The sequence below is a fragment of the Peromyscus maniculatus genome, chromosome 19 (genome assembly GCF_049852395.1).
Source record: "Peromyscus maniculatus bairdii isolate BWxNUB_F1_BW_parent chromosome 19, HU_Pman_BW_mat_3.1, whole genome shotgun sequence".
Taxonomy (NCBI): Eukaryota; Metazoa; Chordata; class Mammalia; order Rodentia; family Cricetidae; genus Peromyscus; species Peromyscus maniculatus.
In genome coordinates, this window is record NC_134870.1 from 28,442,549 (window position 1) to 28,466,762 (window position 24,214).

Here is a 24,214-nt window from a genome sequence, read left to right on the forward strand (position 1 = left end):
TTATGGACACAGACAGGCGTTAGCGGTTGGAGACATTTATTGAACTTTTTGGCGGTAGGTTGTAGGGTCGCATCTGTTCATCTGGTGTGGGGCTCTGCGGTGAAGCCACCTCAGGTCCACACAGGAGTTTAGGAGGCAGAGTCCTGATGAGTCCACCTGTACTGCTCCTCTCCATCCCCGACAAGGAAAGGGTAATTCTTGGCCATTTTTTTTTTTTTTTTTTGCCAGTGATTACCAATAATAAGGTAACGATAAAAACAAAAAAGCCACAATTTTGACCACCCTTCTGCTGGGTCAGAAGTACGCAAACTGTTTAAATACATATGCAGTTTTGTTTCAGTTCAAATAAGGTCAATTCTGATTCCTCTGCCAGTTTGTTCGGATTCAGCAGATGGAGAGGGGCTGATCTGTTCTTCTTCTGATCTCCTCCACAAGGTCTTCTCTTCGGACATCCACCTGGCCAGGAAGGAGGAAGAAGGTATGAGCATCTTCGGTTCAGCTATTCACTGAGCGCCTACTTCTAGTACCAGGTTTGGCTCACTGGGACATGTACCCAGTTAGACAGCCCAGGGTGGATAATGCCCCTAGGAAAACACGTGCAGGTGGCTGCTGGGGACCTGAAACGTCACGATTGCAGTTAAAGTCTAAGCCCCCAGGTTCTTCAGAAGTTAGTGCTCTATGGGGCTCAGGTCTCCAACAGGCAGCTGATGCCCCTTGTTCGTCAGCCTTCCTGCTTGCCCCTTACCTCTTCTCTGCTAGTCACTGAACGGAGCTTGACGACACCATCCTTGAGCTCCTGCTCGCCAATGATGGCTACCAGTGGGATGCCTGCTTCCTCACAGTACTGCAGCTGGTTCAGTAACTTCGGGTTCTTCTTGTAGAGCAGCTCAGCCTGCACATGACCAAAGAAGAAAACTAAGCTTCTGTTGTTCTCGGGGAGGAACTTTGGGGGTGGGGGTGGGGTGCAGCAGGTACCTTGTTCTCTGCTGCATCTCAAGAAGTAAGGGGGAGGCAGTATGTAAACCTCTGTTAGTTTGTGCCTAGTACTCCCAAGTCTGCTACCCCCCTGGGGACTGCCTCCTGTACCTTGATCCCAGCATCCCATAACTCTGAGACAAGCTTCAGTCTCTCCTCCAGCAGCTTCTTCTGTGCAGATGCCACAAGCACCTGTGTCTCCGTGGTCCGTACCTTTTCCTCTAAAGCCTAGGGAGAGGCAGGCAAGAGTCAGAGTGGGACTAAGTCATCAAGGAGCAACGGGAAGGCTGTGGTTGGGATCCTGAGAGACGAGGTCCAACTCTGTGGGCTCCAGTAGGGAAAGGTCCCAGCCTTCTCATCTACTAGTAGGACATAAAGTAGTTCTTAGAAGGTGTACGAAATGAACTGACTTGTATGACAGAATATGTGAGTTTGAAGCTAGTGTGTCTCAAAAAACAAAACAAAAACAAATAAAAAACACCCCCAAACCCAACCAACAAACCAACCAACCCAAACACAAAGCACCAAGGAAACAAATAAGGGGTCTGGAGAGACGGCTCAGCAGTTAAGAGCACTGGCTGCTCTGCCAGAGGACCCGGGTTCGATTTCCAACACCCACATGGCAGCTTAGAGCCGTTTGTAATTCCAGCCCCAGAGCATCTGATGCCTCCTTCTGGCCTCCGTGGGCACCAGGCACAAACATACACCCATAAAAATAAAAAAATTTACAGAACAAAACACAACACCAAAAAAAGAACTACCCCAGGGTAACAGTACAGTAAAGTTCAAACTCCCTTCTCTCTAGGTTAGGGCCACAGCACAATCACAAAGAAGGAGTACTAGGAGACCACCTCAAACCACCACTGGCATCCAGTCTTCACCTTCTGTGAGACTAGGTATATGTGGACGCAGGAACAAGGAGGAAGGCTGCTATTGCCCCTCGACTTTTTCTGGAAAACTATTTTCAGAGTTATAACATCAGATGCCTACTAGAATAATGAACTCAAATGGGAAACATAGGTGGTGTGTGTCATCCTATAGAAAAAAACAGGAATAGTGGGAAAGTTGCTAGAACATTCCTGAAAATCAAATGCAATGAGCCATTTAAGAGTACCAACAAAAGCTGGGGGTAGGGGTGGGGTGGGTGGGTGAGTGGGGGTGGCGCACACCTTTCATCCCAGCACTCGGGAGGGAGAGACAGGCGGATCTCTGTGAGTTCGAGGCCAGCCTGGTCTACAGAGTGAGTTCCAGTTCCAAGACAGGCTCCAAAGCTACAGAGAGACCCTGTCTCAAAAACAAAAACAAACAAACAAAGAAACAAAAGGAGTACCAGCAACAAAGGGGAGCTTCCTTGGTGTTACTCTAAGTCCTAGGGAGTCAGAGCAGCCACTGGAGCAAGCCCAGGGCCTTAGACATGTTTTCCACTGAGAGGCAGCATTAGAGTGGCTAACAGTAAGACTTAGGAGTTTTGACTATCTGGATTCACACTCTGACTCTTCTACTTACAAGTGTCATGATCTTGAGCAAATTATCTGATCGTTAATATTTAGCTTCCTTATCTGAGAAACAAAAATAACAAACTGGGCTACTCTCAGTTCAGTTGTTTTGTGTCAGAACTACATTAGCTGAAAATGCACCAAGCATGTGAGCCTGGTCAACATTAAGTAGTCTGCCCCAAGGAAGATGTGCATCTTAGATACACCAGCCTAGATTCTTGAGAGCTCTGATCCAGTGGAGAAAGAATAAAGAGCTACAAAACTATCCTACAAGCCAGGCCTCATGGCTCAACCTAGCCCAGCTAATCAGAGGCTAAGCCAGGAGGATTCAAGGCCCTCCTGGCTACACATTGAGTTCAAAGCCACCCTGGACAACTTAGTGAGACCCTGTCTCAAATTAAGTGAAAAATAGCATATAGTGGTAACAACAGTGCTTGCCTAGCATGCACAGGGCCCAGGTCCAATTTCCAGTATCATAAAACAGACAGATAGACAGACACAAAACTGGCCTATAAAGGATTGAGACTCTAAAGGCTAACAACCATCTCTTCTGTCCAAAGCAGCACCTGTCCCTAAGAGATCCAAGGTAGCTTGGGTACACCTGCCCTTCTGTGTTCTACCAACCCCAAGACTTACCTCTAACCTTTGCTCCACAATGGAGAAGATCCGTTCTACTCCAATACTGAGCCCGACGCACGGCACCTTGCGCCCTTTGGGGTCAAACATGCCTACCAGCCCATCATAGCGCCCTCCAGCAGCTACACTGCCCACCCCCAGGGGCTCCTCCCCAGCCTGGGTTGGCATCTGTAGCAGCACTGCCTCATAGATGACCCCAGTGTAGTAGTCCAGGCCTCGAGCAAGGCTCAGGTCAAAGGAGATCTGTGGAGGCAAGGTCAAGGTCAGCAGCAGGTTAGGATCAGGGACCCCAAGCCACAGCGGTCAGCCAAGGCTCCTCTCTCCAACTTGACTTACCTTGTCATCAATGCCAAACAGGGTCAGATATTCAAACAGCAGCTTTAGGTCTCCCAAGCCCTCCAAGGCCTGTTTGTTTTGGGAGAGTTTAGGATCCTGGAGTAACTGCTCCACCAGAGACACCCCACCTGAGGAAACGAATTTGTAGGTTAGGCCGACAAGAAAAAAACAGTAGGTCTGCCTTTTGTCTGGGCTGCAGGACATGTACACATGAACGCTCCTGCTTCACACACACACACACACACACACACACACACACACACACACACACTTCAATTTCAGGACTGAGGGCAGTGATAAGGCTGCTGGGTTCTTTTCTCACCATGCTGCTGGACATAGTCCCCAATGCGATCAGCCACTTCCGGTGCAAGGCCCTTCTCTCCCACCATCTCATTCTTCACTTCCTCCCAGGATACCTGGGCAGACAACAACAGTCAGAGGCCACTACACAGCTTCCCTACCACAGGACAAGTGTGGACCCTTCGACCTACATGCTGGGGCCAGAACTTCTCCAGTGGGCACAGAGGCAGCTACCTCTTGCTCCTAAACTTTCTCACTGCTTAAAACAGGTAGGATCTAGAAAGAATCAGGTGTCTGGGTTATTACCTTATCTAGTTTGTCCACTGAGGAGCAGATGGTACGGAACTTGCTGTCAGGAACACCGCAGATAGCAAACATCCCATCTAGGATGCGCCTATCATTTACCTGTGAGGAGCAAGGTATAGGGAAGAAGGAGGCTGCTTGTTTTCTGCTTATTTTGCACAATTCCCAGTCGTCTCTATCACATGGGCTACTGATCCCTCTGCACAAGGACTTCTCCCTGTGAGAGGCCAGGCCCTACCTTGACCTCCCAGTCCCACCCAGCTCTGACCTTGACCAGGAAGTTGCCTATCTGAAGTGAACTCAGGATCTCACACATGATCTTCAGGCACTCTGCGTCAGGAATCATGGGGTCGAACTGGCCAGCAATGTCAAAATCCTGCAGGGAAATAGAGAGGGAGAGGGGTGGCCCGTGACAGACTCCCAAAACCTCTGCTGTCTGCAGCGAAGCACGGGCCTACCCCTTCATTTTCTGTCTCCTCGTCAGCCCTCGGGCCCTCACCAGTCCTGCTCCCTGGTCCATTATGGAACTATTCTTCTTCAGCACTCACTTCTTCCATGTTCTTCCTCAACTTCTCCTACTGCTGTGGGGGTAATTCCCAGCCTCAGTCAGTGTCTCTGTCTGTCTGTCTCTCTCTCTGGTAATACTGGGGATTGAACCTAGGGCTTCAAGCATGTGAGCAAATCACTTTACCGCTGAACTACAGCCCCAGCCCTTCCCACTGTAGTCTCTTGCTATTTTTTTCTGTCAGAAGTCCCGCCATTAGTCTAGAAGACTTGACACCACCACACACTGAATTTCCTCGTTCTCTGTTGTGACTGTAATACTGTGGTTTAATACACAGGACCTGGAGCTAGGGAGGAGCCCAGTGGTAGAACAATTGCCCAGTGTCCCAGTGTGAACAAGGCCCTGCATTCGAACCCCAGCACTGAAAAATAGAACTAATTTTTTTCCCAAATAAAACAACTTCCCCCAAATAATCAAAACTACCAAACCAGGCCCCAAACCTCAGATTCAATGTCTTATTCTTCATCTCCACTAAGCCATTATGAGGTCTACATGAAGATATCAGAAATCTAAGAGCATTTTCGAGGTCATCCAGTTTGTTCAGGACACCATAGCACCCGGTAGATCCTATCAGAGAGGGCCTGAGTTACCCATCCTGCTCCACGGTTTTCCAACACTCACACACTGATAGAATTCACGGTAACGGCCTCTGGTCATAGCAGGGTTGTCCCGGCGATACACCTTTGCTATGTGGTAGCGTTTAATGTTAGTCAGTTTATTCATTGCCAGATACCGAGCAAAAGGGACCTGATAACAGAGCGTTAAGGAAAAAGAGCCTCCTGTGGCTGCTGGAAGTCATGGTCACCCACAGAAGCTGGGGTCTAACCCTGCTTGTGGAGATAAAACCACTCCCTGTAAGAGTGACAGCACTTGTGACTGTCAGAAGAATGGACTGTGTAATCATGACAGGCAGCTGAGGAGGAAGACGACTCAGGCTCCTTCCTCTCCCTCTTGCTCCCGTCTCTCCTGGTCTATGCTGACTAGGACAGAGAAGGGGGCTCGGCAGATCAGACAGAACAGGAAAGGGCACGTGGAATGCCTGTGTGGATGCCTGGCAGAGGGGCTGGGTGTGGTGGTCTGAACCACACTGGTCTCCACAGGCTTGTGTATCTGCAGGCTTAGTCCCCAGATGATGAACTGTTGGGAGGATTAGGTAGTGTTGGAGGAGATGTGTCATTGGGAGTAGGCTCTCAAGTTTCAACAGCCCACCATGGGCCCAGTCTCTGTCTGTCTGTCTGTCTCTCAGCTCCTTCTCCAGCACCACGCCTGCCAGTGTGCTGCTCTACTCCCCAGCATGATGATAACGGACTAACCCTCTCAACTGTAAGCAAGCCCCCAATGAAATGCTTTCTTTTCTAAGAGTTGCTTTGGTCAAGGTGTCTCATCACAGCAACAGAACACTGACTGAGACACTTGGAGATAAAGGAAATTATAATAGTCAATTACAGAAAACTGTCTACTGGGAGGGCAGGGGAGAGGAGCCTTTCCTGGAGCTCACTCTGTAGACCAGGCTGACCTCAAACTCACGGAGATCAGCATGGCTCTGTCTCCCAAGTGCTGGAATTAAAGGCATGTGCCACCACCGCCCAGCAAGCTATTCTTGAGACAGGAGACTGTTGTTAAACTAAGAACAAGGCCCTGACAGAGAGATGAAGATTTCTAAGGCTATATTCCACTTAGCCAAAGTCCTTTATCTTGGTTTAGAGAAATTAATCCTTTAATTGTAAATGCCTTCATATTTAATCTTACCTATGCCTGCTGTCCCTAACCCCAAGTTCAACCCCAGTGAGTGCCAATTCATCCAAAGCCCTAACCCAAGTTAGAAAGATACAGTGAGGTCATAACGGAGGGACAGCAGCTCCCCACCCTGGTCCTTCAGGTCATAGATAAGCTTTGAGTCTTCTCCGTACTTTCCAGTCAGTGTTTCCTGGAGAAACCAAGAAGAAATGTGATCACAATAATATATCACATTTTAGTTTTTTTTTTTGAGACAGGGTCTTACTATGTATCCCTGGGTGGCCTTGGGCTTCTAGGGATCTATCTGCCTCTACCTCCTGAATGCTGGGATTAAAGGCTTGAGCCACCGTGCCTGGATAGAAATAACTTTCTTTATTATTATTATTACTATTATTATTATTATTATTACTATTATCATGTGTTGCTAGGGATTGAACCTAGGCTTTGTACTTGGCAGGCAATCACTCTATCGCTGAGCTGCATCCCCAGCCCTTAAAGACCATTATGAACACAAAAACTTACTCCTCTAATGTGACTCATCTCAACCTGTCTATAGTTCTATAATCCCTCTACTTTTCATTCCTAATGCTTACAAGTCTGAAGTAGTTACAATAAAAAAGTAGTAACAGGCACACATTTTATCCCAGGACCCAGAAGGTAGAGGCAGGTAGTTCTCTATGAGTTCAAGGCCTGCCTGGTCTGCATAGAGGGACCCTGTTTCAAAAACACACAACAAAACAAAAATAAAAGGGAATAACAATTTTGTGTTGATATTCTGCTTATTTTTTTATATTTTGTGCAAAAGCTAAAATATTACTTTTTTTTTTCCCTCCTTCATTTTTTGAGACAGGGTTTCTCTGTGTAGCCCTGGCTGTCCTGGAACTCACTCTGTAGATCAGGCTGGCCTCGAACTCACAGAGATCTGCCTCCTGAGTGCTGGGATAAAAGGTGTGTGCCACCCCCGAAAGTATTACTTTTAATTTAATTTATTTAAAACAATCATTTATGTTTATTGTGTGCATTCATATGCCACGGTATGCATAAGGTCATTGGCTCACTTGTGAGAGTTGGTTCTCTTTCTCCTTCTTGTGAGGTCTGAAGATTAAACTCAGGTCATCAGGCTTGGTAATAAATGTTTTTACCCAAGCTGAGCCATCTTAGTCAGGCCTAAGGTATTATTATTTAAAATAAAAATATTATTTTATGTGTACGTATGTTTTGTCTGTGTGTGTATGCCCAGCACATGCATGTCTAGTGCCTGTGGAGGTCAGAAGAGAGTGTTGGCTCCCCTGGAACTAGAGCTACAGATGGTTGTGAGTCACCACATGGATGTTGGGAACTGAACCCAGATCCTTTGCACGATCAACAAGTGCTCTAACTGCTGAGCCATCTCCAGCCCTGATAAAGTAGTTAGGAGTTTGTAGTGATCGTGCAGAAAACCCCAAGTTGGATTCACAGCACCCATGTTAGTCACCACCTAATGTAACTCCAGCTCCTTGGACATCCTATACTTCTGACCTTCTCAGGCATGTGTACACATGTACATACATTCACACACAACACATAATTAAAAATAAGTCTAACCCCCATCATTAAAAGGTAAATAAATAAAAAAGATGTGTAATTTTCCAGTGGGACTCTCGGGGCAGTGAGATGCACCTATAACTGTAGCACTAGGAAGGCAGAAGCAGCCTGCTTGTGGTTCAAGGCCAGCCTGGGTTATGATGAGACTGTCTCAACAACAGTACAAAGCTCTGCATTTTGTTTGCTAACACTGTTCTATTAGATGTTTATATTGTTCCAATTAAAATACATTTCCAAAATATGTCAACAGGCATATCTGTGCACACAGCTTTCTGGCTTTGAGTATTTTTCTTGAAGATAAGCTTGTAGGAATGCATTATCAGGTTAGCAAACAGATGCTTTTGCAACATCTGAGATCTGAACAATGTCAGAAACTGAAATAGAATGTCTTCAGGATGTTACAGCAGTCCGTGCACACTGATGTCGTCAACTGGTTATAATATATCCCTCTGACCAAACTGGCCAAGATTATAAAGCTTTAAAATCCTCAGTGTGTGGACTCAAACATTTGTATTCTGGTGGTGTCACAGACTGAACTCAGTCAGCCCCACTAATGTGTTAAAATTCTAACCCTTGCAACCTTAGACTCCTTCCCTGGCCTCTTTGGTGTTCAAAGCCCACAGCTCCACCCCTCAGCTTCTCCTTATCCATCTCTCACCTTCAGTTCAAACACAGGTGTATCAATCACTTCTGCTCCATGGCGTTTGAAGCAGCGGATGATGACATCAAACACCTTTTCCCGAACTGCCATCTGCCGGGGACTGTAGTCTCTTGTGCCCTTGGAAGTCAAAATCAAAACTCAAGGATGACATTTAAAACAAAGATCAAGGGGTTGAAGGGATGGCTCAGCGGTTAAGAGCACTGGCTGTTCTTCCAAACGACCCGGGGTTCAATTCTTAGCACCCACATGGTAGCTCAAAACTGTAACTCCAGTTCCAGGGGATCCGACACCTTCACACAGATATAAATGCAGGCAAAAACACCAACACACATGAAATAAATTAAAACAAAGAAAAATAAGCTGCAGAACTATCCAAAGTCTAGCTGAGCAACAAGAAACACAAATGATGTTGAAAGCGTGGGTTTTCCTACAGGCCACCTAGTGGGCAGACAGCGCAGAACAAGCCCTGCCAATCCCAAGAGCCACTGCTACCAGAGGGCTGGGTACTGTTTCACAGATTCAGAACCATTTTCTCAGCTCCGACTTTGAAAACTCAGGAATAACATTTGCTTGCACAGCAGACAGTACCTACCAGACAAGCATATTACCAATTCCAAGCGGCTCAGTGGGTTGAATTCTAAAGTTTGCATGCAAGTTTTCAACATAATTTTCTTTCAAATTATATTTAACAAAATTATTTCTGATAAAAAGCTCTAACCAAACTGGGTATGGGAGCACTTGGAAGCAGAGGAAGGTGGACCGCTGAATTCAAGGCCAGCTTGGGCCGTAACAGTGAGACCCTTTCTCAAGAAGGGAAAAAAGTGCTGATCCAGGTTTGGCAGATACATTTTATAGCTAAATTACAGGCTGTCAAGAAGTTGTTACTCCTAAGAGCATGCAGCAAGTGTGTAGTAGTCTGTCCCCATCTAGGCCAGAGTTTTCAGTCTGGGCTGTTACAGCCTGCTCCAAAACCTTTGGTGTAAGGACCTTTTCACATTCTTAGCCACTATCAATTCAAAGTGTATTATTTCTGTGTACATTTGCCACATTTGAAATTATAAGTGCAAAAATTTATCAAAGTACCATTACAAATGAACACAAATAATATTTTAAGACAATTAAAAATTGTAGCAAGAAGAGTAATATCGATCACATTTTTTGCAAATCTTGTTTTCAGTCTTATTTTTTATGTGTATGGGTGCTTTTCATGCACGTATGTTTCATGAACCACTTGCATGCCTGGTGCCCATGGAGGCCGGAAGAGGATATCAGATCCTCTGCAATTGGAGTTACAAGTAGTTGTAAACTGCCACGTGGATACCAGGAATCAAGCCCAGGTTCTCTGGAAGATCAGCTCTTAACAGATGAGCCATCTCTCCAACCCCATTTCTGCAAATCTTTAATGTTTTCCTTAATAAAAGTCAACCAATTTTCCTATGTGCTTTTTGTATTAATTTTCTATTGCTGTATGTTGGTCTGGCTGAAAAGTATGAAGAAACTCTAATCTTACTCAGGTGGGTTCTTATAAAAGGCAGAGAAGGCAGAGTATTCTTTTTTTTTTTTTTTTTGGTTTTTTCGAGACAGGGTTTCTCTGTGTAGCTTTGCGCCTTTCCTGGAGCTCGCTTGGTAGCCCAGGCTGGCCTCGAACTCACAGAGATCCGCCTGCCTCTGCCTCCCAAGTGCTGGGATTAAAGGCGTGCGCCACCAACGCCCGGCTAAGGCAGAGTATTCTAATGAGCTCCTCAACTGTGGATATTCTTTCTTGATACTACACCAAAATCCAAGTGCTCATTTCTTACAGACTGGTTGGAATGTGGAATCTGAAAGCTACAGCAATGGAGTTCTCCTATTGTTACATTCAGAAGCACCAGTCAACTGGGGAGGGTGATGCATGCCCATAATAGCAGTATCTGGGAGGCTCAAAACCAGTTTGGTTTACATAGTGAGTTCCAGGTCAACCAGGAACACATAGCAAAACTCCATCTCAAGAAAACAAAACTCATCAAGCACTTCTCAGTTATATAAGGTAACTAGAGTTACTAAATACATGGAGACAGAGATCACCTATGGACTGAAGGGAAGGTGGAAAGGGGAATATTGCTAAATGGGTGGTTTCAATTCTGAATGATTAAAAAGTTCTGGAAAAGCAGGTATAACAGCTCCTGTTTCCACACTTGGGAGGCCAAGGCAGGATTGTGGTAAGTTACAGGGCAGCCTAGGCCACAGACTCAGGCCCTATCTGGAAGAAGAAATAGATGAGTAGCATTGATTATACAATAATATGAATATGTTTCATGCTGCAGAACTATACATTAAAATCTACCATTGAGCCAGGTGGTGGTGGCACACGCCTTTAATCCCAGCACTCGGGAGGCAGACCCAGGCGGATCTCTGTGAGTTCGAGGCCAGCCTGGTCTACAGAGTGAGATCCAGGACAGGCACCGAAACTACACAGAGAAACCTTGTCTCGAAAAACCAATAAATAAATAAATAAATAAATAAATAAATAGAATCTACCATTGTATCTTCTATGTTGAAGGATCTTTTTTAATTATGTATGATTTTTTGACATCTGCACTGGTCATCTAGAAAACACTGGCGCATTGGTAAGTTATAGAGATCTTCATAATATTGGACCACATATCTCACCAGGAAAATCTAAGTATTGAGAACTTGTCAAACTCACAGTAAAAGATATGTAAGTTTTCCAAAATTATTTTATGTGAGTGCTTGAGTTTCATCATTAGCAGCATATCACTGCCAGAAGATTTCCTTGAGTTAGCAAAGCCCACTTCTTTTATTATCACCAAAATGGCTGCCAGATAGTCAACTCTCTGAAAAGCTATCAGATGTCTGCTTAAGCAGAAATGCTTTATATATGTCCTTGTCTCCTACTAGTGATACTTATTATAGCCAAGGGTCAAAATTCAATAAAATTAATAATTTTACCTATAAAGGACATCTATTTATTTATTTATTTTTAGATTTATGTGTATGAGTGTTTTGCCTGCACCACAATCATACCCGATGCCCATGGAAGCCAGAAAAGAGCATCAGCTCCCCTGGAATTGGAGTTACAAATAGTTTTGAGCCTCCATTAAGTGATCTTAACCACTGAGTTAGGAGTTACAAATAGTTTTGAGCCTCCATTAAGTGATCTTAACCACTGAGTTATCTCTCCAGGGACCCCAACCGACCCCTTCCCACCCCCCCCACCCCCCGTAAAAATATTCTTAAGGTAAGTTCACATTTTTTTAAAGATTTATGGGTGCTTTGCCTACATGTATGTCTGTGTATCATGTGTGTGTCTGGTGCCCACTGAGGTCAGAAGAGGGCGTTGAGTGCCCTGGAACTGGAGTTACCACAGCTTGTGAGCCACTATGTGGATGTTGGGAATCGAACCTGGGTCCTTTGCAAGAGCAACAAGTGCTCTATACCACTGGGTCATCTCTCCAGCCCCATTTTTTTAAATGGTGAGTGCATGGAGTGTGGAACACACAGTTGGTTCTCTGTATCTGAAGGTTCCATATCCACAGATTCAATAAACTGCACTGAAAATACTTGGGGTTGAAAGAAAATTCTGCCTGTATTAAATACATAGTTTTTTTTTCATGTCATTATCTTTGAACAATAACTACCTACATTCTATTAGCTGTTAGTAACCTAGAGATGACGTTACAGTACATGAGTGAATTGCATAGGTTATATGCAAATACTACACCATTTCCTAAAAGGGACTATTCAGCTGTAGATTTTGGTATCCACAGACTAACAGTAATCCCTTAGTGCTATCCAATACCAAGCGTGTTTCATTTCCCCTATCTCAATAATATCTTCTCAAACTTGGATTCTCTGCATGCTCTAAACTGCTGTGAGCCATCTCTCCAGCCTTAACTTTCTTCATTATCACCAGTCATATTTTGTAATTGCATATCCCTGCGTGGAATTATTTGTCTTAAATCTCTGTCAAAGTAGAACGTAAGCATCACAAAGACAGGCGTCCAGTATGGTCTATTCAGTGCACAATACCACACACATAGACTTACTCAATGACTGTGTGATGAACGAAAGGAGCAGCAGTTAGCAGGCTGACTCCCCTGAGCAGCTTTGTTTCTGTCATCATCGAATGACTCAGGTTGAGATCCATCCAGCCCACTGCCTACACCAACCACTGACGCCTTTGCAATATTTCAGATTGTGATCAGGACCTCCCTCGGAGGCCTCTCACAGCCATAGTTTTTACCTTGGGGGTTTTGAGCACAAATTTCTGTCTGCCTTCATCATGGCCCAGCTGTGCCTTCAGTTTTAGGAGTTTCGATACCTCCTCCTCGATCTGTGGAGGGAAAAAACGCCGCTGGACTGTCTGTTCGTCCCTCCCGTCCCTCCCTTCCCATGCACTCCATACTCGTCTCTCGGGGACCCACCCTGGCTACCTTCTCTCTCAGCCTCTGTTACTCTCCCAGCCTAGCCCCTTCATTCACATGCCTGTCCTCCAGCCAGACCGCCCTCTGTGTTCCTCCGGTTTTGTCGGGCCCCTGTCCTTCCATCTCAGTCGCACCTGATCAGCGGAGGCTTTCTGCTGCTTGAGGCCCCTCACATGTTCTCCCTGGAGTCGCACCAGCTCCTCCAGCGCTGCACGGTCTGCCATCCTGGCTGCCAACCGGAACCGACTGCTGCCTAACCCCGCCTTGGCGGTCTTTAGCCCAGGTTCGGATGACTTCCGGCTATCGAGTCCACGGCTTTCGTGCTTAGAGTGTCTCCAGCGAGAGCGAAAACCTTTCCGGGTCAGGGAGCGTGAGATACTGGAGTTCAGCTCCACCCCCGGAGTCACTCCGGCCTCAGGTGTTCCCAGGGGCTGGTGCTAGGGTCTTCGACTCCCTGTCGCCTTTTTGAGGTTGGACTGGCCTCGTCCTCAGGCCTTTGGCTCCTTTTTCCAGGAAAACCGGCGTCCTGCTGCACGATGTCCCACCTGGGACCCCTGCGCCGCGGGGTTTGGGCTGCGCTGCTCGGCCAGCTCCTGCGACCTCCCCGCGCGGTGTGCATCCGGGCGGTTGACTGTCACAGCCAGGTAAGCCACCCTGAGCCGGCTCCGCCGATTCCCAGCGGGGCCTCCTGGCTTGAAAGCATAGACTCGCAGCCTATATTGTATTATTACATTTTTTTTTTAATTTTTGAAGGTTTATTTCTTTTTATGTGTATGGGGATTTTGCCTGCATGTGTGTGTGTGCACTGCGTATGCGCCTGGTGCCCGCAGAGGATCCCCTGAGACTGGAGTTACAGCCGGTGGTGAGCCACCCTGTGGGTGCTGGTGATAGAACCTAGGTCCTCTAAAACAGCCATCTCTCCAGCCCTGAAATTGGTTTTTGTTGATTAGCCACTTTGTACCTGCACTGAACTAAGCGTTTTGGATGCTTGTGTCATTTTATTGTTGGAGCAATCTCAGAGGTTGAGGGTTTTAATCTCCATTTTACAGCTGAGTAAGTGGAGATCACAGGGTTAAATGGCTTTTAAGGATACGTAGCCGCTAAATATTATAATGAGGTTTACTCTCAATCCTATGAAATTCTTGAACATGTTAGAATTTCAGCCAGATCTATAATAGAATGCCCCCCCAAACTATAAATGGACTGAGTTTATGCACATCAAATGAATTTACCCTAAAATGAATCCCAGAGAAACATTTTCAGAGATAGTTGGATTTTGGAATTAGAATAAGGGATTGTGGACTTGAACTCAGCTTTGGGGACTTTCCAAAGTACGAAATTACCACCATTTCTATTTCTGGAAGGACATACAACCTTCAGGTCTTCAAACCTGATTTTTTTTTTTTTTTTTTTTTTTGATTTTTCGAGACAAGGTTTCTCTGTGTTGCTTTGCACCTTTCCTGGAACCCGCTTTGGAGACCAGGCTGGCCTCGAACTCACAGAGATCCGCCTGCCTCTGCCTCCCAAGTGCTGGGATTAAAGGTGTGCACCACCACCGCCCGGCCAAACCTGATTTTTTTAAAGTACATTTATCTATTAATTGATGAGTGTGGGTGTTGGTGTGCCATGGCGCATTTCTGTTCTTCACGTGTGGAGTGTGGGGATTGAACTTAGATGGTCACGATAAGTGGTGAGCACCGTTACCCATGAGCCATCTCACTAACACTCTGTCAGTGGTTGTTACCTCTCTCTGAAAGCAGATGCTTTGTGCCGCCATGCTCAACAGAGTTCAGATTTTTCATTCATTTTAAGTCACAGCATTTTACTAGTCTGTTTTTTTTTTCAACCAGGAAATTTATTCCTATCATTCCATAGGTTTTATTGCGTATGAGTGTAAGTATGTCAGGGGACAACTTGTGGGAATTGGTTTTCTCCTTCAACTATGTGAATGGGTCCCAGGGATCCAACTCAGGTGGTCAGGTGGATACCCACTGAGTCATCTCCTTGGCCTAGGTTTGTTCCTTTTTCTTGAGTTGATTCTGTCTTTATGTTCCATTTATCCTGTCTCCTGACTTTGTTTGTTTGTTTTTGAGACAAGGTCTCACTATGCACCCTTGGCTGGCCTGGAACCCACTGTGTAGACCTTAAACTCTAGTGATCTGCCTGTCTCTGCCTCCGACTGCTGGGATTAAAGGCGTGCATCACCTTTTTTGCTGTTTGAGTAAGATCTGAGAGTTCATTTTCTTTATTTGTTTGAGACAGGATCTCACTATGTAGCTCCAGCTGTCCTGGAACTCACTCTGTAGACAAGGCTGGCCTCAAACTCACAGAGATCCTCCTGCTTCTGTCCCAAGTGCTGGGATTACATGTATATGTCATCGTGTCCAGTAGAGAACTGGAGTTTTAATCCCTATTTGTAGAAGTTTAGTGGTGGCAGGTATGGGTTCTCTGTCTTTATTATTCTCAGACACTTCAACTTTTGCAGACACTTAAAAACTCGAAACAGTGGAGAAGTTTGTGTAATAAAGACAGAACTTACTTTGTATTACAGGTATAATTGGAAATTATAATTCAACATGGATTATTGAGGGTGGAAGGAGATCAGGGTAGACAAAATGGTGTTCAGGAAACCATTTGTGTAGGATCAAGGGTCTTCTCAGGTTGATGGTCCACAGGGTCAAAGATGTCACAGGTCTGGCCAGTGTCCAGAGAAGGCACATCTCATGTTCCTTTTTCTTCTAGGTTGCACAGGCAGTGTTAACATCCCAACTGAAACCACATCAAGAGAAACCAAATTTTATCATCAAGGTTCCAAAGGTAACACCCCTTGCCCACCCTGTCTGGCAGAGTGCCGTGGAGGGCACACTAGCTCTCCTTACCTCACCCTTTTAACCTAAATCTTTTTGGGGGGTGGGTGGGGCATTTTATTCTTAAAATTCTAGCTGGGGGTCAAGTTAGTTCCAAACCTTAGGTTATGGACATGATTTAACCTTTAGTCTTAAATGGTCTTGATTTTTATTTGACTGCTTTTGTTTTCCAGGGCACCAGGGATTTAAGTCCTCAACAGATGGTTGTGAGGGAGAAGATTCTTGATAAGATTGTCAGCTGCTTTAAGCGTCACGGGGCAGAGGGGTTGGACACACCAGCATTTGAGCTAACAGTAAGGACAGAAGGGTGCTGAGAACCCATTGTTTACCTGCCTTCAGTTTCCCACAGGGTTTCCCAGCTGTGTTCTGTAGTCAGTCACTGAACTGTGGCTTGTTCTGTCTGACTCTTGCAGGACATGCTCACCGAGAAGTATGAAGACAACTTCGGCCTCATGTACGATTTGAAGGACCAAGGTGGAGAGCTGTTGTCCCTTCGATATGACCTTACCGTATCTTTCTGAGTGCTGGAGCCTGACCTGTTTCTCCCCAGACCCCGAGGGCTCTCTCCAGCAGAAGGGAGTAGAGGAACTTGGACAGCACCTTTCATTTCCCAGTGTCTCCTAGGAAGCAGTTGTGCCTGCAGCGCCTGACCTGAAGGCCCTGTTATTTAACTTCCCTGCATATGGGGACTCTTTTAGGAAGTTTGCAGAAACACAGATTATTGACCCTAGCTCCAGAGATCCTAAATTCCATAGCTGGAGTGGTATTTATAAATGTGCATATAAGAGAAAATTAATGATCGTGTGTGTAGATGGTGTTTATGTGGAGTTAGTTCTCTCCTAACTCCTCTGTGGGTTCTGGGGATAGAATGCAGATAGTCAGACTTGTGCAGCATGCCCCTCCCCCACAGCACCATCTTGCAAGTGCTAACCCAGAGGTTCTCAGCCTATGGGTCTCAGCCCCACAGGGGTCGAATATCAGATATTCATGTTACAATTCATAACAGTAGCAAAATTAGTTATGAAGTAACAATGAAATAATTTTACGGTGTGGGGGGGTCACCACAACATGAGGAACTGTATTAAATGGTTGCAGCATTAAGAAGGTTGAGAACCACTTCTCTAAACAGAATCCTGGAAAATGTGCTTTTCAGAAACAGGATTTTAAATTGTAGGCAAATTCAGTTCTGAAGCTTGACGGCTTTTTAGTTGATTGGGTAATGATCTGAATGGGAGGAAATGGACCGGGCCTAAGTGTCTGAGGTCATTTCTATTCCTGCCTCTTTTTCTCTGGTCAGCCTTCAGTTTCAGTAAGTGAAATGCCTTCATCAACATCAGTGCTGCGAGGCTTCCGAGACAGTGGGAAAAGCCTGGAAAGGTCCTTGTTTTCACTGTAAGCTAAGGATGATTTCTGGGAACCCAGTTCTCTCTCCTCCCATCTGAATGGTGGGTCTAAACATTGAACATAGTATATCTTTCTTCCTCAACCTGTTTACATAAGGTCCCTTTTGCTCGATATCTGGCCATGAATAAACTGAAGAAGATGAAACGATATCAAGTTGGAAAGGTGTGGCGGCGAGAGAGCCCAGCCATAGTCCAGGGCCGCTACCGGGAATTCTGCCAGTGTGTAAGTGACCAACCAGTTAAGTGATAGGTTAGACCACTGTTCAGTGATAGGTTAGACCAGTGTTCAGTGATAGGTTAGACCAGTGTTCAGTGATAGGTTGGGGGTTTGCCCATCAGTGGGAGATTTGTTTCTCTCCCTTTTGTTTGTTTGTTTGGTTTGGTTTTGGGTTTTGGTTTTGTTGAGACAGGTATTTGAGACATCTGGTGTCCCTGGCTGTCCTGAAACTGACCAGGCTAGCCTTGAACTCACTGAGAGATCCATCTGCCTCTGCCTCCCGAGTGCTGGCATTAAAGGCATGGGCCAATATGTTCTGCTTTTTTCCTCTTTTTTTTCCTGTAGGATTTTGACATTGCTGGTGAATTTGACCCTATGATCCCTGATGCAGAATGTTTGAAGATCATGTGTGAAATCCTAAGTGGATTGCAACTGGGGGACTTTCTCATTAAGGTGAGGCCAGCCTGGTGTACGTAGTGAGGGAGAAGTTTGGATTGGGCCTTTGTATTGCTTTTATGAGTAAAGAGATTTAGAGCTAGCCGTAGTTTTGAGGAAAAGGGCATTGATTGACAGGACACTTGGGTTAATTACATTGAGTTCACAGGTAAATGACCGGCGGGTTGTAGATGGGATGTTTGCTGTCTGTGGTGTTCCTGAGAGCAAGTTCCGTACCATCTGTACATCAATGGACAAACTAGACAAGGTAATAAAGAAAACATACTTTAAACAGACCCTGTCTGGGTTTCTGCCCTGCCCTCTTTAATCCATGTCATTAGGGAAGAATAAGGGGACCATGGCTGGAAGTGGCTATTTATGGGGGGGGGGGAAAGGTTAAGGAGACATTTTTAAACAAAGTGGGGATTGTGGCTGGGTTTCTTAAGTTGCCTGTGGTTTTGCTGAATTGCCTGTTAGTTCCTTAAGATACCAAATGAAAATGAGAGCTCCTGCTTCAGTTAGGTAAAGAGGGACTGGCGTTGAGCTAATGTCTGGGTCTTAATGCAGATGTCTTGGGAAGATGTGAGACATGAGATGGTGGCACAGAAGGGCCTGACTCCTGAGGTGGCTGATCGAATTGGGGCGTACATCCAGTGTCATGGTAAGAACCCGTGTTTTCAGAGCCGTGCTCCAGAGTCTGGCCTGGATAGAGAAAGTTCCCTTTTAGGTATTGTACCTGCTTTATGTCTTCTTGGCAAAGGCAGAAGCAGAGAGGAAGATCTGGCCCTGAGCCCAAGGTTGTGGTCTTTTTAAAGAAAATGAGGAAGACAGGCTAGAGCAGATAGGTTCAAGCTGGCTGTGGTGGCACATGTTTTTAATCCCAGCACTCAGGAGGCAGGGGGAGGCAGGGGCAGGCAGGGGCAGGCAGGTGGCTCTCTGTGATTTCTAGGTCAGCCTGGTCTACATAGTTAATTCCAGGATAGCCAGGGCTTTGTAGAGAGACTCTGTCTAAAACCAAAACTAAAACCAACTGAACAAAAGCCCAAAACAAAACAGCAAAAACCTAGATCAATTCGGATGAAACACACCTGGATAAACAGCACAGACTTTACCTGACTTTTCTTCCCAGGGGGGATTTCCCTAGTAGAGGAAATGTCCAAGGATCCCAGACTGTCCCAAAGCCAGCGGGCCCTGCAGGGCTTGGGAGACCTGAAGCTGCTCTTTGACTACCTGACTTTATTTGGAATTGCTGAAAAGGTTGGCAGAGCTGGGCTTGGACCTTCTGTTGAACTCTTAGGTTCTCCGAGTCCGATCGGGGACTGACTGTAGCTTTTCCCTTACAGATCTCCTTTGACTTAAGTCTGGCCCGGGGCCTAGACTATTACACAGGGGTGATCTATGAAGCGGTGCTCCTGCAGTCTCCGGGTCAGGCTGGAAAGGGGGCTCCGAATGTGGGTAGTGTGGCTGCTGGTGGACGCTATGACGGCCTGGTAGCCCAGTTTGATCCCAAGGGCCATAACGTGCCCTGTGTGGGGTTGAGCATTGGAGTAGAGAGAATCTTCTACCTTGTGGAGCAAAAGATGAAGGTAGGTCCTGGGTAGATGTAACTTTGTGACTCTTGCTTTTTTTTTTGTTTCAAGACAGGGTTTCCCTGTGTAGTTTTGGTGCCTGTCCTGGATCTTGCTCTGTAGACCAGGCCTGCCTCTGCCTCCCCAGTGCTGGGATTAAAGACATAAGCCACCGCCACTCGGCCACCCCCACTTTCTTAAAAGAGTAGTCTGAAATAGGATTATTTTCTGAAGTAACTAGTGACTTTAAAGCTAATAACTAGTTTCTGGAGGTGCATTTGGACCTTTTTTTTTTTTTAATGATCCTTTTGCTTTTTGGAATTGATAGTGCAAAGGAAATATCTATCTTTCTTTTTTTTAAAGACTTAGTCTATCTTTTTATGTGTATGAGAGTTTAACCTGAATGTATGTGTATGCCTGGTGCCATTGGAGGTCAGAAGTGGAGGGTCAGAGCTGTGGGTGGTTGTGGGCCACCATGTCAGTGAGGGAGAACTGAACTTGGGTCCTCTGAAAGAACAACAACTCTTGACTGCTGAGCCTTCTCTCTAGCCCCTCCCTCCCTCTGTACTCCCTCCCTCCCTCCCTCCCTCCCTCCCTCCCTCCCTCCCTCCCTCCCTTCCTTCCTCCCTTCCTTCCTTCCTCTCCTCCTCCTCCTTCTCTCTCTCTCTCTCTCTCTCTCTCTGTCTTTTTTTTTTTTTTGGTTTTTCAAGACAGGGTTTCTCTGTGTAGTTTTGGCGCCTTTCCTGGATCTCGCTCTGTAGCCCAGGCTGGCCTGGAAGAGATCCGCCTGCCTCTGCTTCCCGAGTGCTGGGATTAAAGACATGAGCTGCTGCCACCCAGCCACCCCCACTTTCTTAAAAGAGTAGTCTGAAATAGGATTTCTTTCTGAGCTCAGTTGGGCCTTGAACTTAGGGTCTTCCTGCCCTAGGCACAGAAGTGCTGGGGTTACAGTTGTGAGAGCTGCCCTAGGCTGTAGTTTTAGTTTCTTCTCTCTGTTTCATCAGGCTTCTGGTAAGAAGGTTCGAACCACAGAGACCCAAGTGTTTGTGGCCACACCCCAGAAGAACTTTCTCCGAGAGCGTTTGAAGCTAATCGCAGAGCTTTGGGATGCTGGGATCAAGGTATCTGGGTATATGTATAGACAATAAACATGGCTCATTTCTACCGTATGCCTACAGTGGTACTCAGGACATTTTTAGCTTACCACTAGAGGGCTAACTACTTACTTCTGGCTCCCTTGGAAATGTATGTTCTTGGGCACTTATATGCTACAATCACTTTAAGTCCCCTACTCTCTTTTTATCCTTTTCAGGCGGAGATGCTATATAAAAACAATCCCAAACTGTTAACCCAGCTGCATTATTGTGAGAAAAGAGACATTCCTCTGATGGTCATCATTGGTGAGCAAGAACAGAATGAAGGTGTCGTCAAGCTCCGTACAGTGGCCAACAGAGAAGAAGTGAGTGAGAGCTCGCAGAAATAGAGTTCTAAATGCGCCCCCCTCCCCCGCCCTTTTCAAGACAGTGTCTTGCTGTATAGCTCAGACTGGCCTGGGATTGTGTCACCTAGGCTGTCTTGAACTCTTGATCTTTCTGCTTCAATCTCTCAAGTGCTGTGACAACAGGCATATATTGTCGTGCCTAGATCCCAGATTCCTTTTTTAAAGACAGGGTTTCTCTGTGTAGCTCTGGCTGTCCTGGAACTGTAGATCAGGCTGGCTTCAGACTCAGAGATCCACCTGCCTCTGCCTCCTAAGTACTGGGATTAAAAGGCGTGTGCCACCATCACCCAGCTGATATTGGATTCTTTTCAAAGATGTGTTCTCTGAGGAAATAAAGTTAAAACTTTTTCTTTTAAATTACATTTGTGTGTGTGTGTGTGTGTGTGTGTGTGTGTGTGTGTGTGCGTGCACATATATCCCATGCATGTGTGTATATGTCATCTTGCAGGAGTCACTTCTCTCCTTCCACCATATGGGTCCCAGGTGTAAATAGTGAGAATGGATGCAGAATGAAGTGAATTTGGAAAAACTGGCTAAGACATTAGTATCATTTTCTAGTTTGTGACACAAGGATTCTCTTATATTTTAGGTGACTATTAATCGAGAAAGTCTTGTGGCTGAAATTCAGAAGCGACTATCTGAGTCTTGATTGTTGCCTAATTTCCATCTGCTGTCCTCAGAAGAAAAGTTTTCATCTGGGACTGAGTTCTGGTGGATGTTCCACCAGCTGACCAGCATGGATGTTGTACAAGTGCCTTCTGCCTCCATCCGTCCTGGATACAGAAGTAGACGGGTCCTAAGGACTCATGGATTAGCAGCTGCTCTGCTTGAGTGCACACTCTAACTGCAAAGGCAGAGCTGAGGGGCCTCTGAATTCTCTCAAGAGATGTTAAGATGTTTCCTGTGAGCAAGGCTCTGGAAGAGTTGCCTCAGGCTAAGACTCTGAGCCATTGAAATGAGAAGCTAAATATGTACTTCACTTTAACTGTGGCTTGGGAACCAGAGTTCGGAGAATTTGTCTACATCGGACTGTGGTTTGTCCGTGGAGTATTAAAAAGACAGCAAGAATGGACAGTGAACAGAGATGATGTCCCAAGGACCCAGGAGTGCATCTGTTGATTCTTCCAGCTAACAGTAGAAGGGTGGGGCTGTTGAATGATTTTGGACATTGAATTTAATGGATGATCAGTCAGTGATCTGATCTTTTGAGATTGTGGACACCATTCCCTTTGCCACAGTAACTCCTCTTGATGACTCCATATCCTGCTCTGGAGGTTGTTCTAGGAGTGGCTATATAGTATGCTACATTTCAAAAACATACTAGTGGGCTGGAGAGACGGCTTATTGGTTAAGGGTGCATATTGCTTTTGCAGAGGACCTGAGTTCAGTTCCCAACACCCACAACAGAGTGATTACAACTGCCTGTAATTCCAGTTCCAGGGGATGTGAGGCCCTCTTCTCAGCTCCATAGACATCTGCACTTAATGTGCACATACACACAGACCCATACATATGATTAAGAATAAAATAATTTTAAAAAAGTAAGTGTACTTTGAGTAATTTGTTACCAAAGGATTAATTTGTGTAGACTTTAGATACTGGAGAGCCCTTGTGAGCTACAGGTAACCTCCCTAAGAGACGCTTCTGTGTTCAGTGAAGAGAACGACTAGAATTCCTCCTCTTCTCTCATGTTGCTAAAAAAATCAATATTGGGGCAGGTAAGGTGGCTCAGCCTTCAGTCAAGTGAAGACTGAACTGAATTTGTTCCCCGGGGTCTGCATGGTGGGAGAAGAGAACAGATTCTCTTGGGTTGTCCTCTGGTCTCTATACACTTGCTGTGACATGTGAAGCACACATGCAAACTTACATACAAAATGAAATGTAAAAAACAACCCACCAAAAAACCAACATACAGCCAGTGATACAGCTCTCTCGATAGAATGCCCGCCCCTTAGCACTTGGGAGGTGAAAGCAGGTGAGAAGTTCCAAGTCAGCTTTGGGGCCAGGCAAGGTGGCACAGGATTTTTAATGCTAGTGCAAGGAAGTAGAGACAGGCCAATTGTTTGTGAGTTGTTGGCCAGCCATGTCTACCTAGTGAAACCTTGTCTAAAGATAATTAAGTGGTCGTGCATGTCTTTAATCCTAGCACTCGGAGGCAGAGACAGGCGGATCTCTGTAAGTTTGAGACCAGCCTGGTCTACAGAGCAAGTTTCAGGACAGCCAGAGCTACACAGAGAAACCCTGTTTCAAAACAAAACAAAACAAAACAAAACAAAAAACAACAACAAAAACCCAAAACCAATAAATGAATAAATAAATACATAAAAAAATTCAGCCTTAGGTTTACATGCGACCCTTTTTCAAAACAACAACAACAAAACCTCTGCCTGATGGTACACGTTTAATCCCAGCAGTGGAGTCGTGGGGCCAAGGCAGTTGACTCTCTTTGAGGTCAGCTAAACAAAAGTAAAGATTAAAACAAAAGCAGAACACAGGAAAAGGGAGGATTTCAGACAAGAGGTTGGACAGATGAAGAGGGAAAGATGCAGGGGAATTTGGGGAAAGCAGCCTCAAAGAGGGAGGTCTTTCTTTATTGGGAACACAGGTGGGAAGAGGTTCTGTGACTCCAGTAAAACACTGAGAAAACTACACAAAGAGAGTTTCAGGTCAGCCAGGGCCAAAAAGATCTTGTTTAAAAACATACCACACCTACAATCCTAGCACTTGGAAAGTGGAGAAAAGAGGTTCTGGAGTTTAAGTTCATTCTCTCTGCATCATAGCCTGGGGTACATGAGACTCTGTCTCAAGCACGAACTTGACAGTGCGGAGTGCTTCATTCTGGGGGTTTGGCAGATGTCGGTTTCAAGATTAAATTGTACTGTATAAATTGAATGAGTTTAAATGGTCTCCAGACATGGAAATGAGTTTAACCAAGGAGTAGTATCTTCATTTCAAGGGAAAAGAGCGCAAACGTAAAAGTGCCTGTCTTTTGTGCATAATTTAGAGCCACATTCATAGTATATGCTGGTGAATGGGACATCCAGAGCCACTGATAGTGTTTTAGCGTTTAAAACAAGGTTTACTAGGCAGGGGGTGTAGCTCAATTGGTAGAGTGCTCAATATTATGAATGAAGTCCTGGGTTCGAGCTCCAGCGACATATGAATGGGCACTGTGGCACTTGCCTGTAAACCCAGCACTTAGGAAG

General features: G+C 45.6%; 2 protein-coding genes across 3 annotated transcripts; one reads left to right on the forward strand and one right to left on the reverse strand.

The window, feature by feature from the left end:
* Positions 1–19: 19 nt before the first annotated feature.
* Hars1 (histidyl-tRNA synthetase 1) lies at positions 20–13,388 on the reverse strand. Its single transcript, XM_006998499.4, has 13 exons — positions 13,152–13,388; positions 12,837–12,926; positions 8,591–8,710; positions 6,443–6,538; positions 5,233–5,358; positions 4,315–4,422; positions 4,050–4,148; positions 3,766–3,859; positions 3,444–3,571; positions 3,108–3,350; positions 1,087–1,203; positions 746–892; positions 20–456 (listed from the first exon to the last, which is right to left on the reverse strand). Exons 1-13 carry the CDS (start codon positions 13,239–13,241, stop codon positions 385–387), a joined length of 1,530 nt encoding a protein of 509 aa, XP_006998561.1. The 5' UTR covers positions 13,242–13,388; the 3' UTR covers positions 20–384.
* Positions 13,389–13,523: 135 nt separating this feature from the next.
* Positions 13,524–22,543, forward strand: Hars2 (histidyl-tRNA synthetase 2, mitochondrial). Of its 2 annotated transcripts, none has more exons than XM_076555023.1 (13): positions 13,524–13,661; positions 15,760–15,834; positions 16,058–16,177; positions 16,298–17,276; positions 17,353–17,510; positions 17,850–17,957; positions 18,109–18,207; positions 18,507–18,600; positions 19,069–19,196; positions 19,283–19,525; positions 20,512–20,628; positions 20,820–20,966; positions 21,598–22,543. In XM_076555023.1, the coding sequence occupies exons 5-13, from the start codon at positions 17,409–17,411 to the stop codon at positions 21,655–21,657; spliced, it is 1,098 nt and encodes a 365-aa protein (XP_076411138.1). In that variant the 5' UTR covers positions 13,524–13,661; positions 15,760–15,834; positions 16,058–16,177; positions 16,298–17,276; positions 17,353–17,408; the 3' UTR covers positions 21,658–22,543. The 2 variants fall into 2 exon arrangements, with proteins under 2 accessions (XP_076411138.1, XP_006998560.3); XM_006998498.4 differs by having other exon boundaries at positions 13,530–13,661; positions 16,298–16,393; positions 17,385–17,510.
* Positions 22,544–24,214: the final 1,671 nt, after the last annotated feature.

Excerpts from the sequence above, each read along its gene's own strand:
- Hars1 (XM_006998499.4), bottom strand. The coding sequence starts at position 13,241 with ATGGCAGACCGTGCAGCGCTGGAGGAGCTGGTGCGACTCCAGGGAGAA. Across the intron at positions 4,423-5,232 it reads ACCGTGAATTCTATCAGTGT|GATTTTGACATTGCTGGCCA; the intron begins GTGAGTGTTGGA and ends ATTTCCCTGCAG. Across the intron at positions 893-1,086 it reads TATGGGATGCTGGGATCAAG|GCTGAGCTGCTCTACAAGAA; the intron begins GTACAGGAGGCA and ends GGTCATGTGCAG.
- Hars2 (XM_006998498.4), top strand. The coding sequence starts at position 13,554 with ATGTCCCACCTGGGACCCCTGCGCCGCGGGGTTTGGGCTGCGCTGCTC. Across the intron at positions 18,208-18,506 it reads CAATGGACAAACTAGACAAG|ATGTCTTGGGAAGATGTGAG; the intron begins GTAATAAAGAAA and ends GTCTTAATGCAG. Across the intron at positions 19,526-20,511 it reads TTGTGGAGCAAAAGATGAAG|GCTTCTGGTAAGAAGGTTCG; the intron begins GTAGGTCCTGGG and ends CTGTTTCATCAG.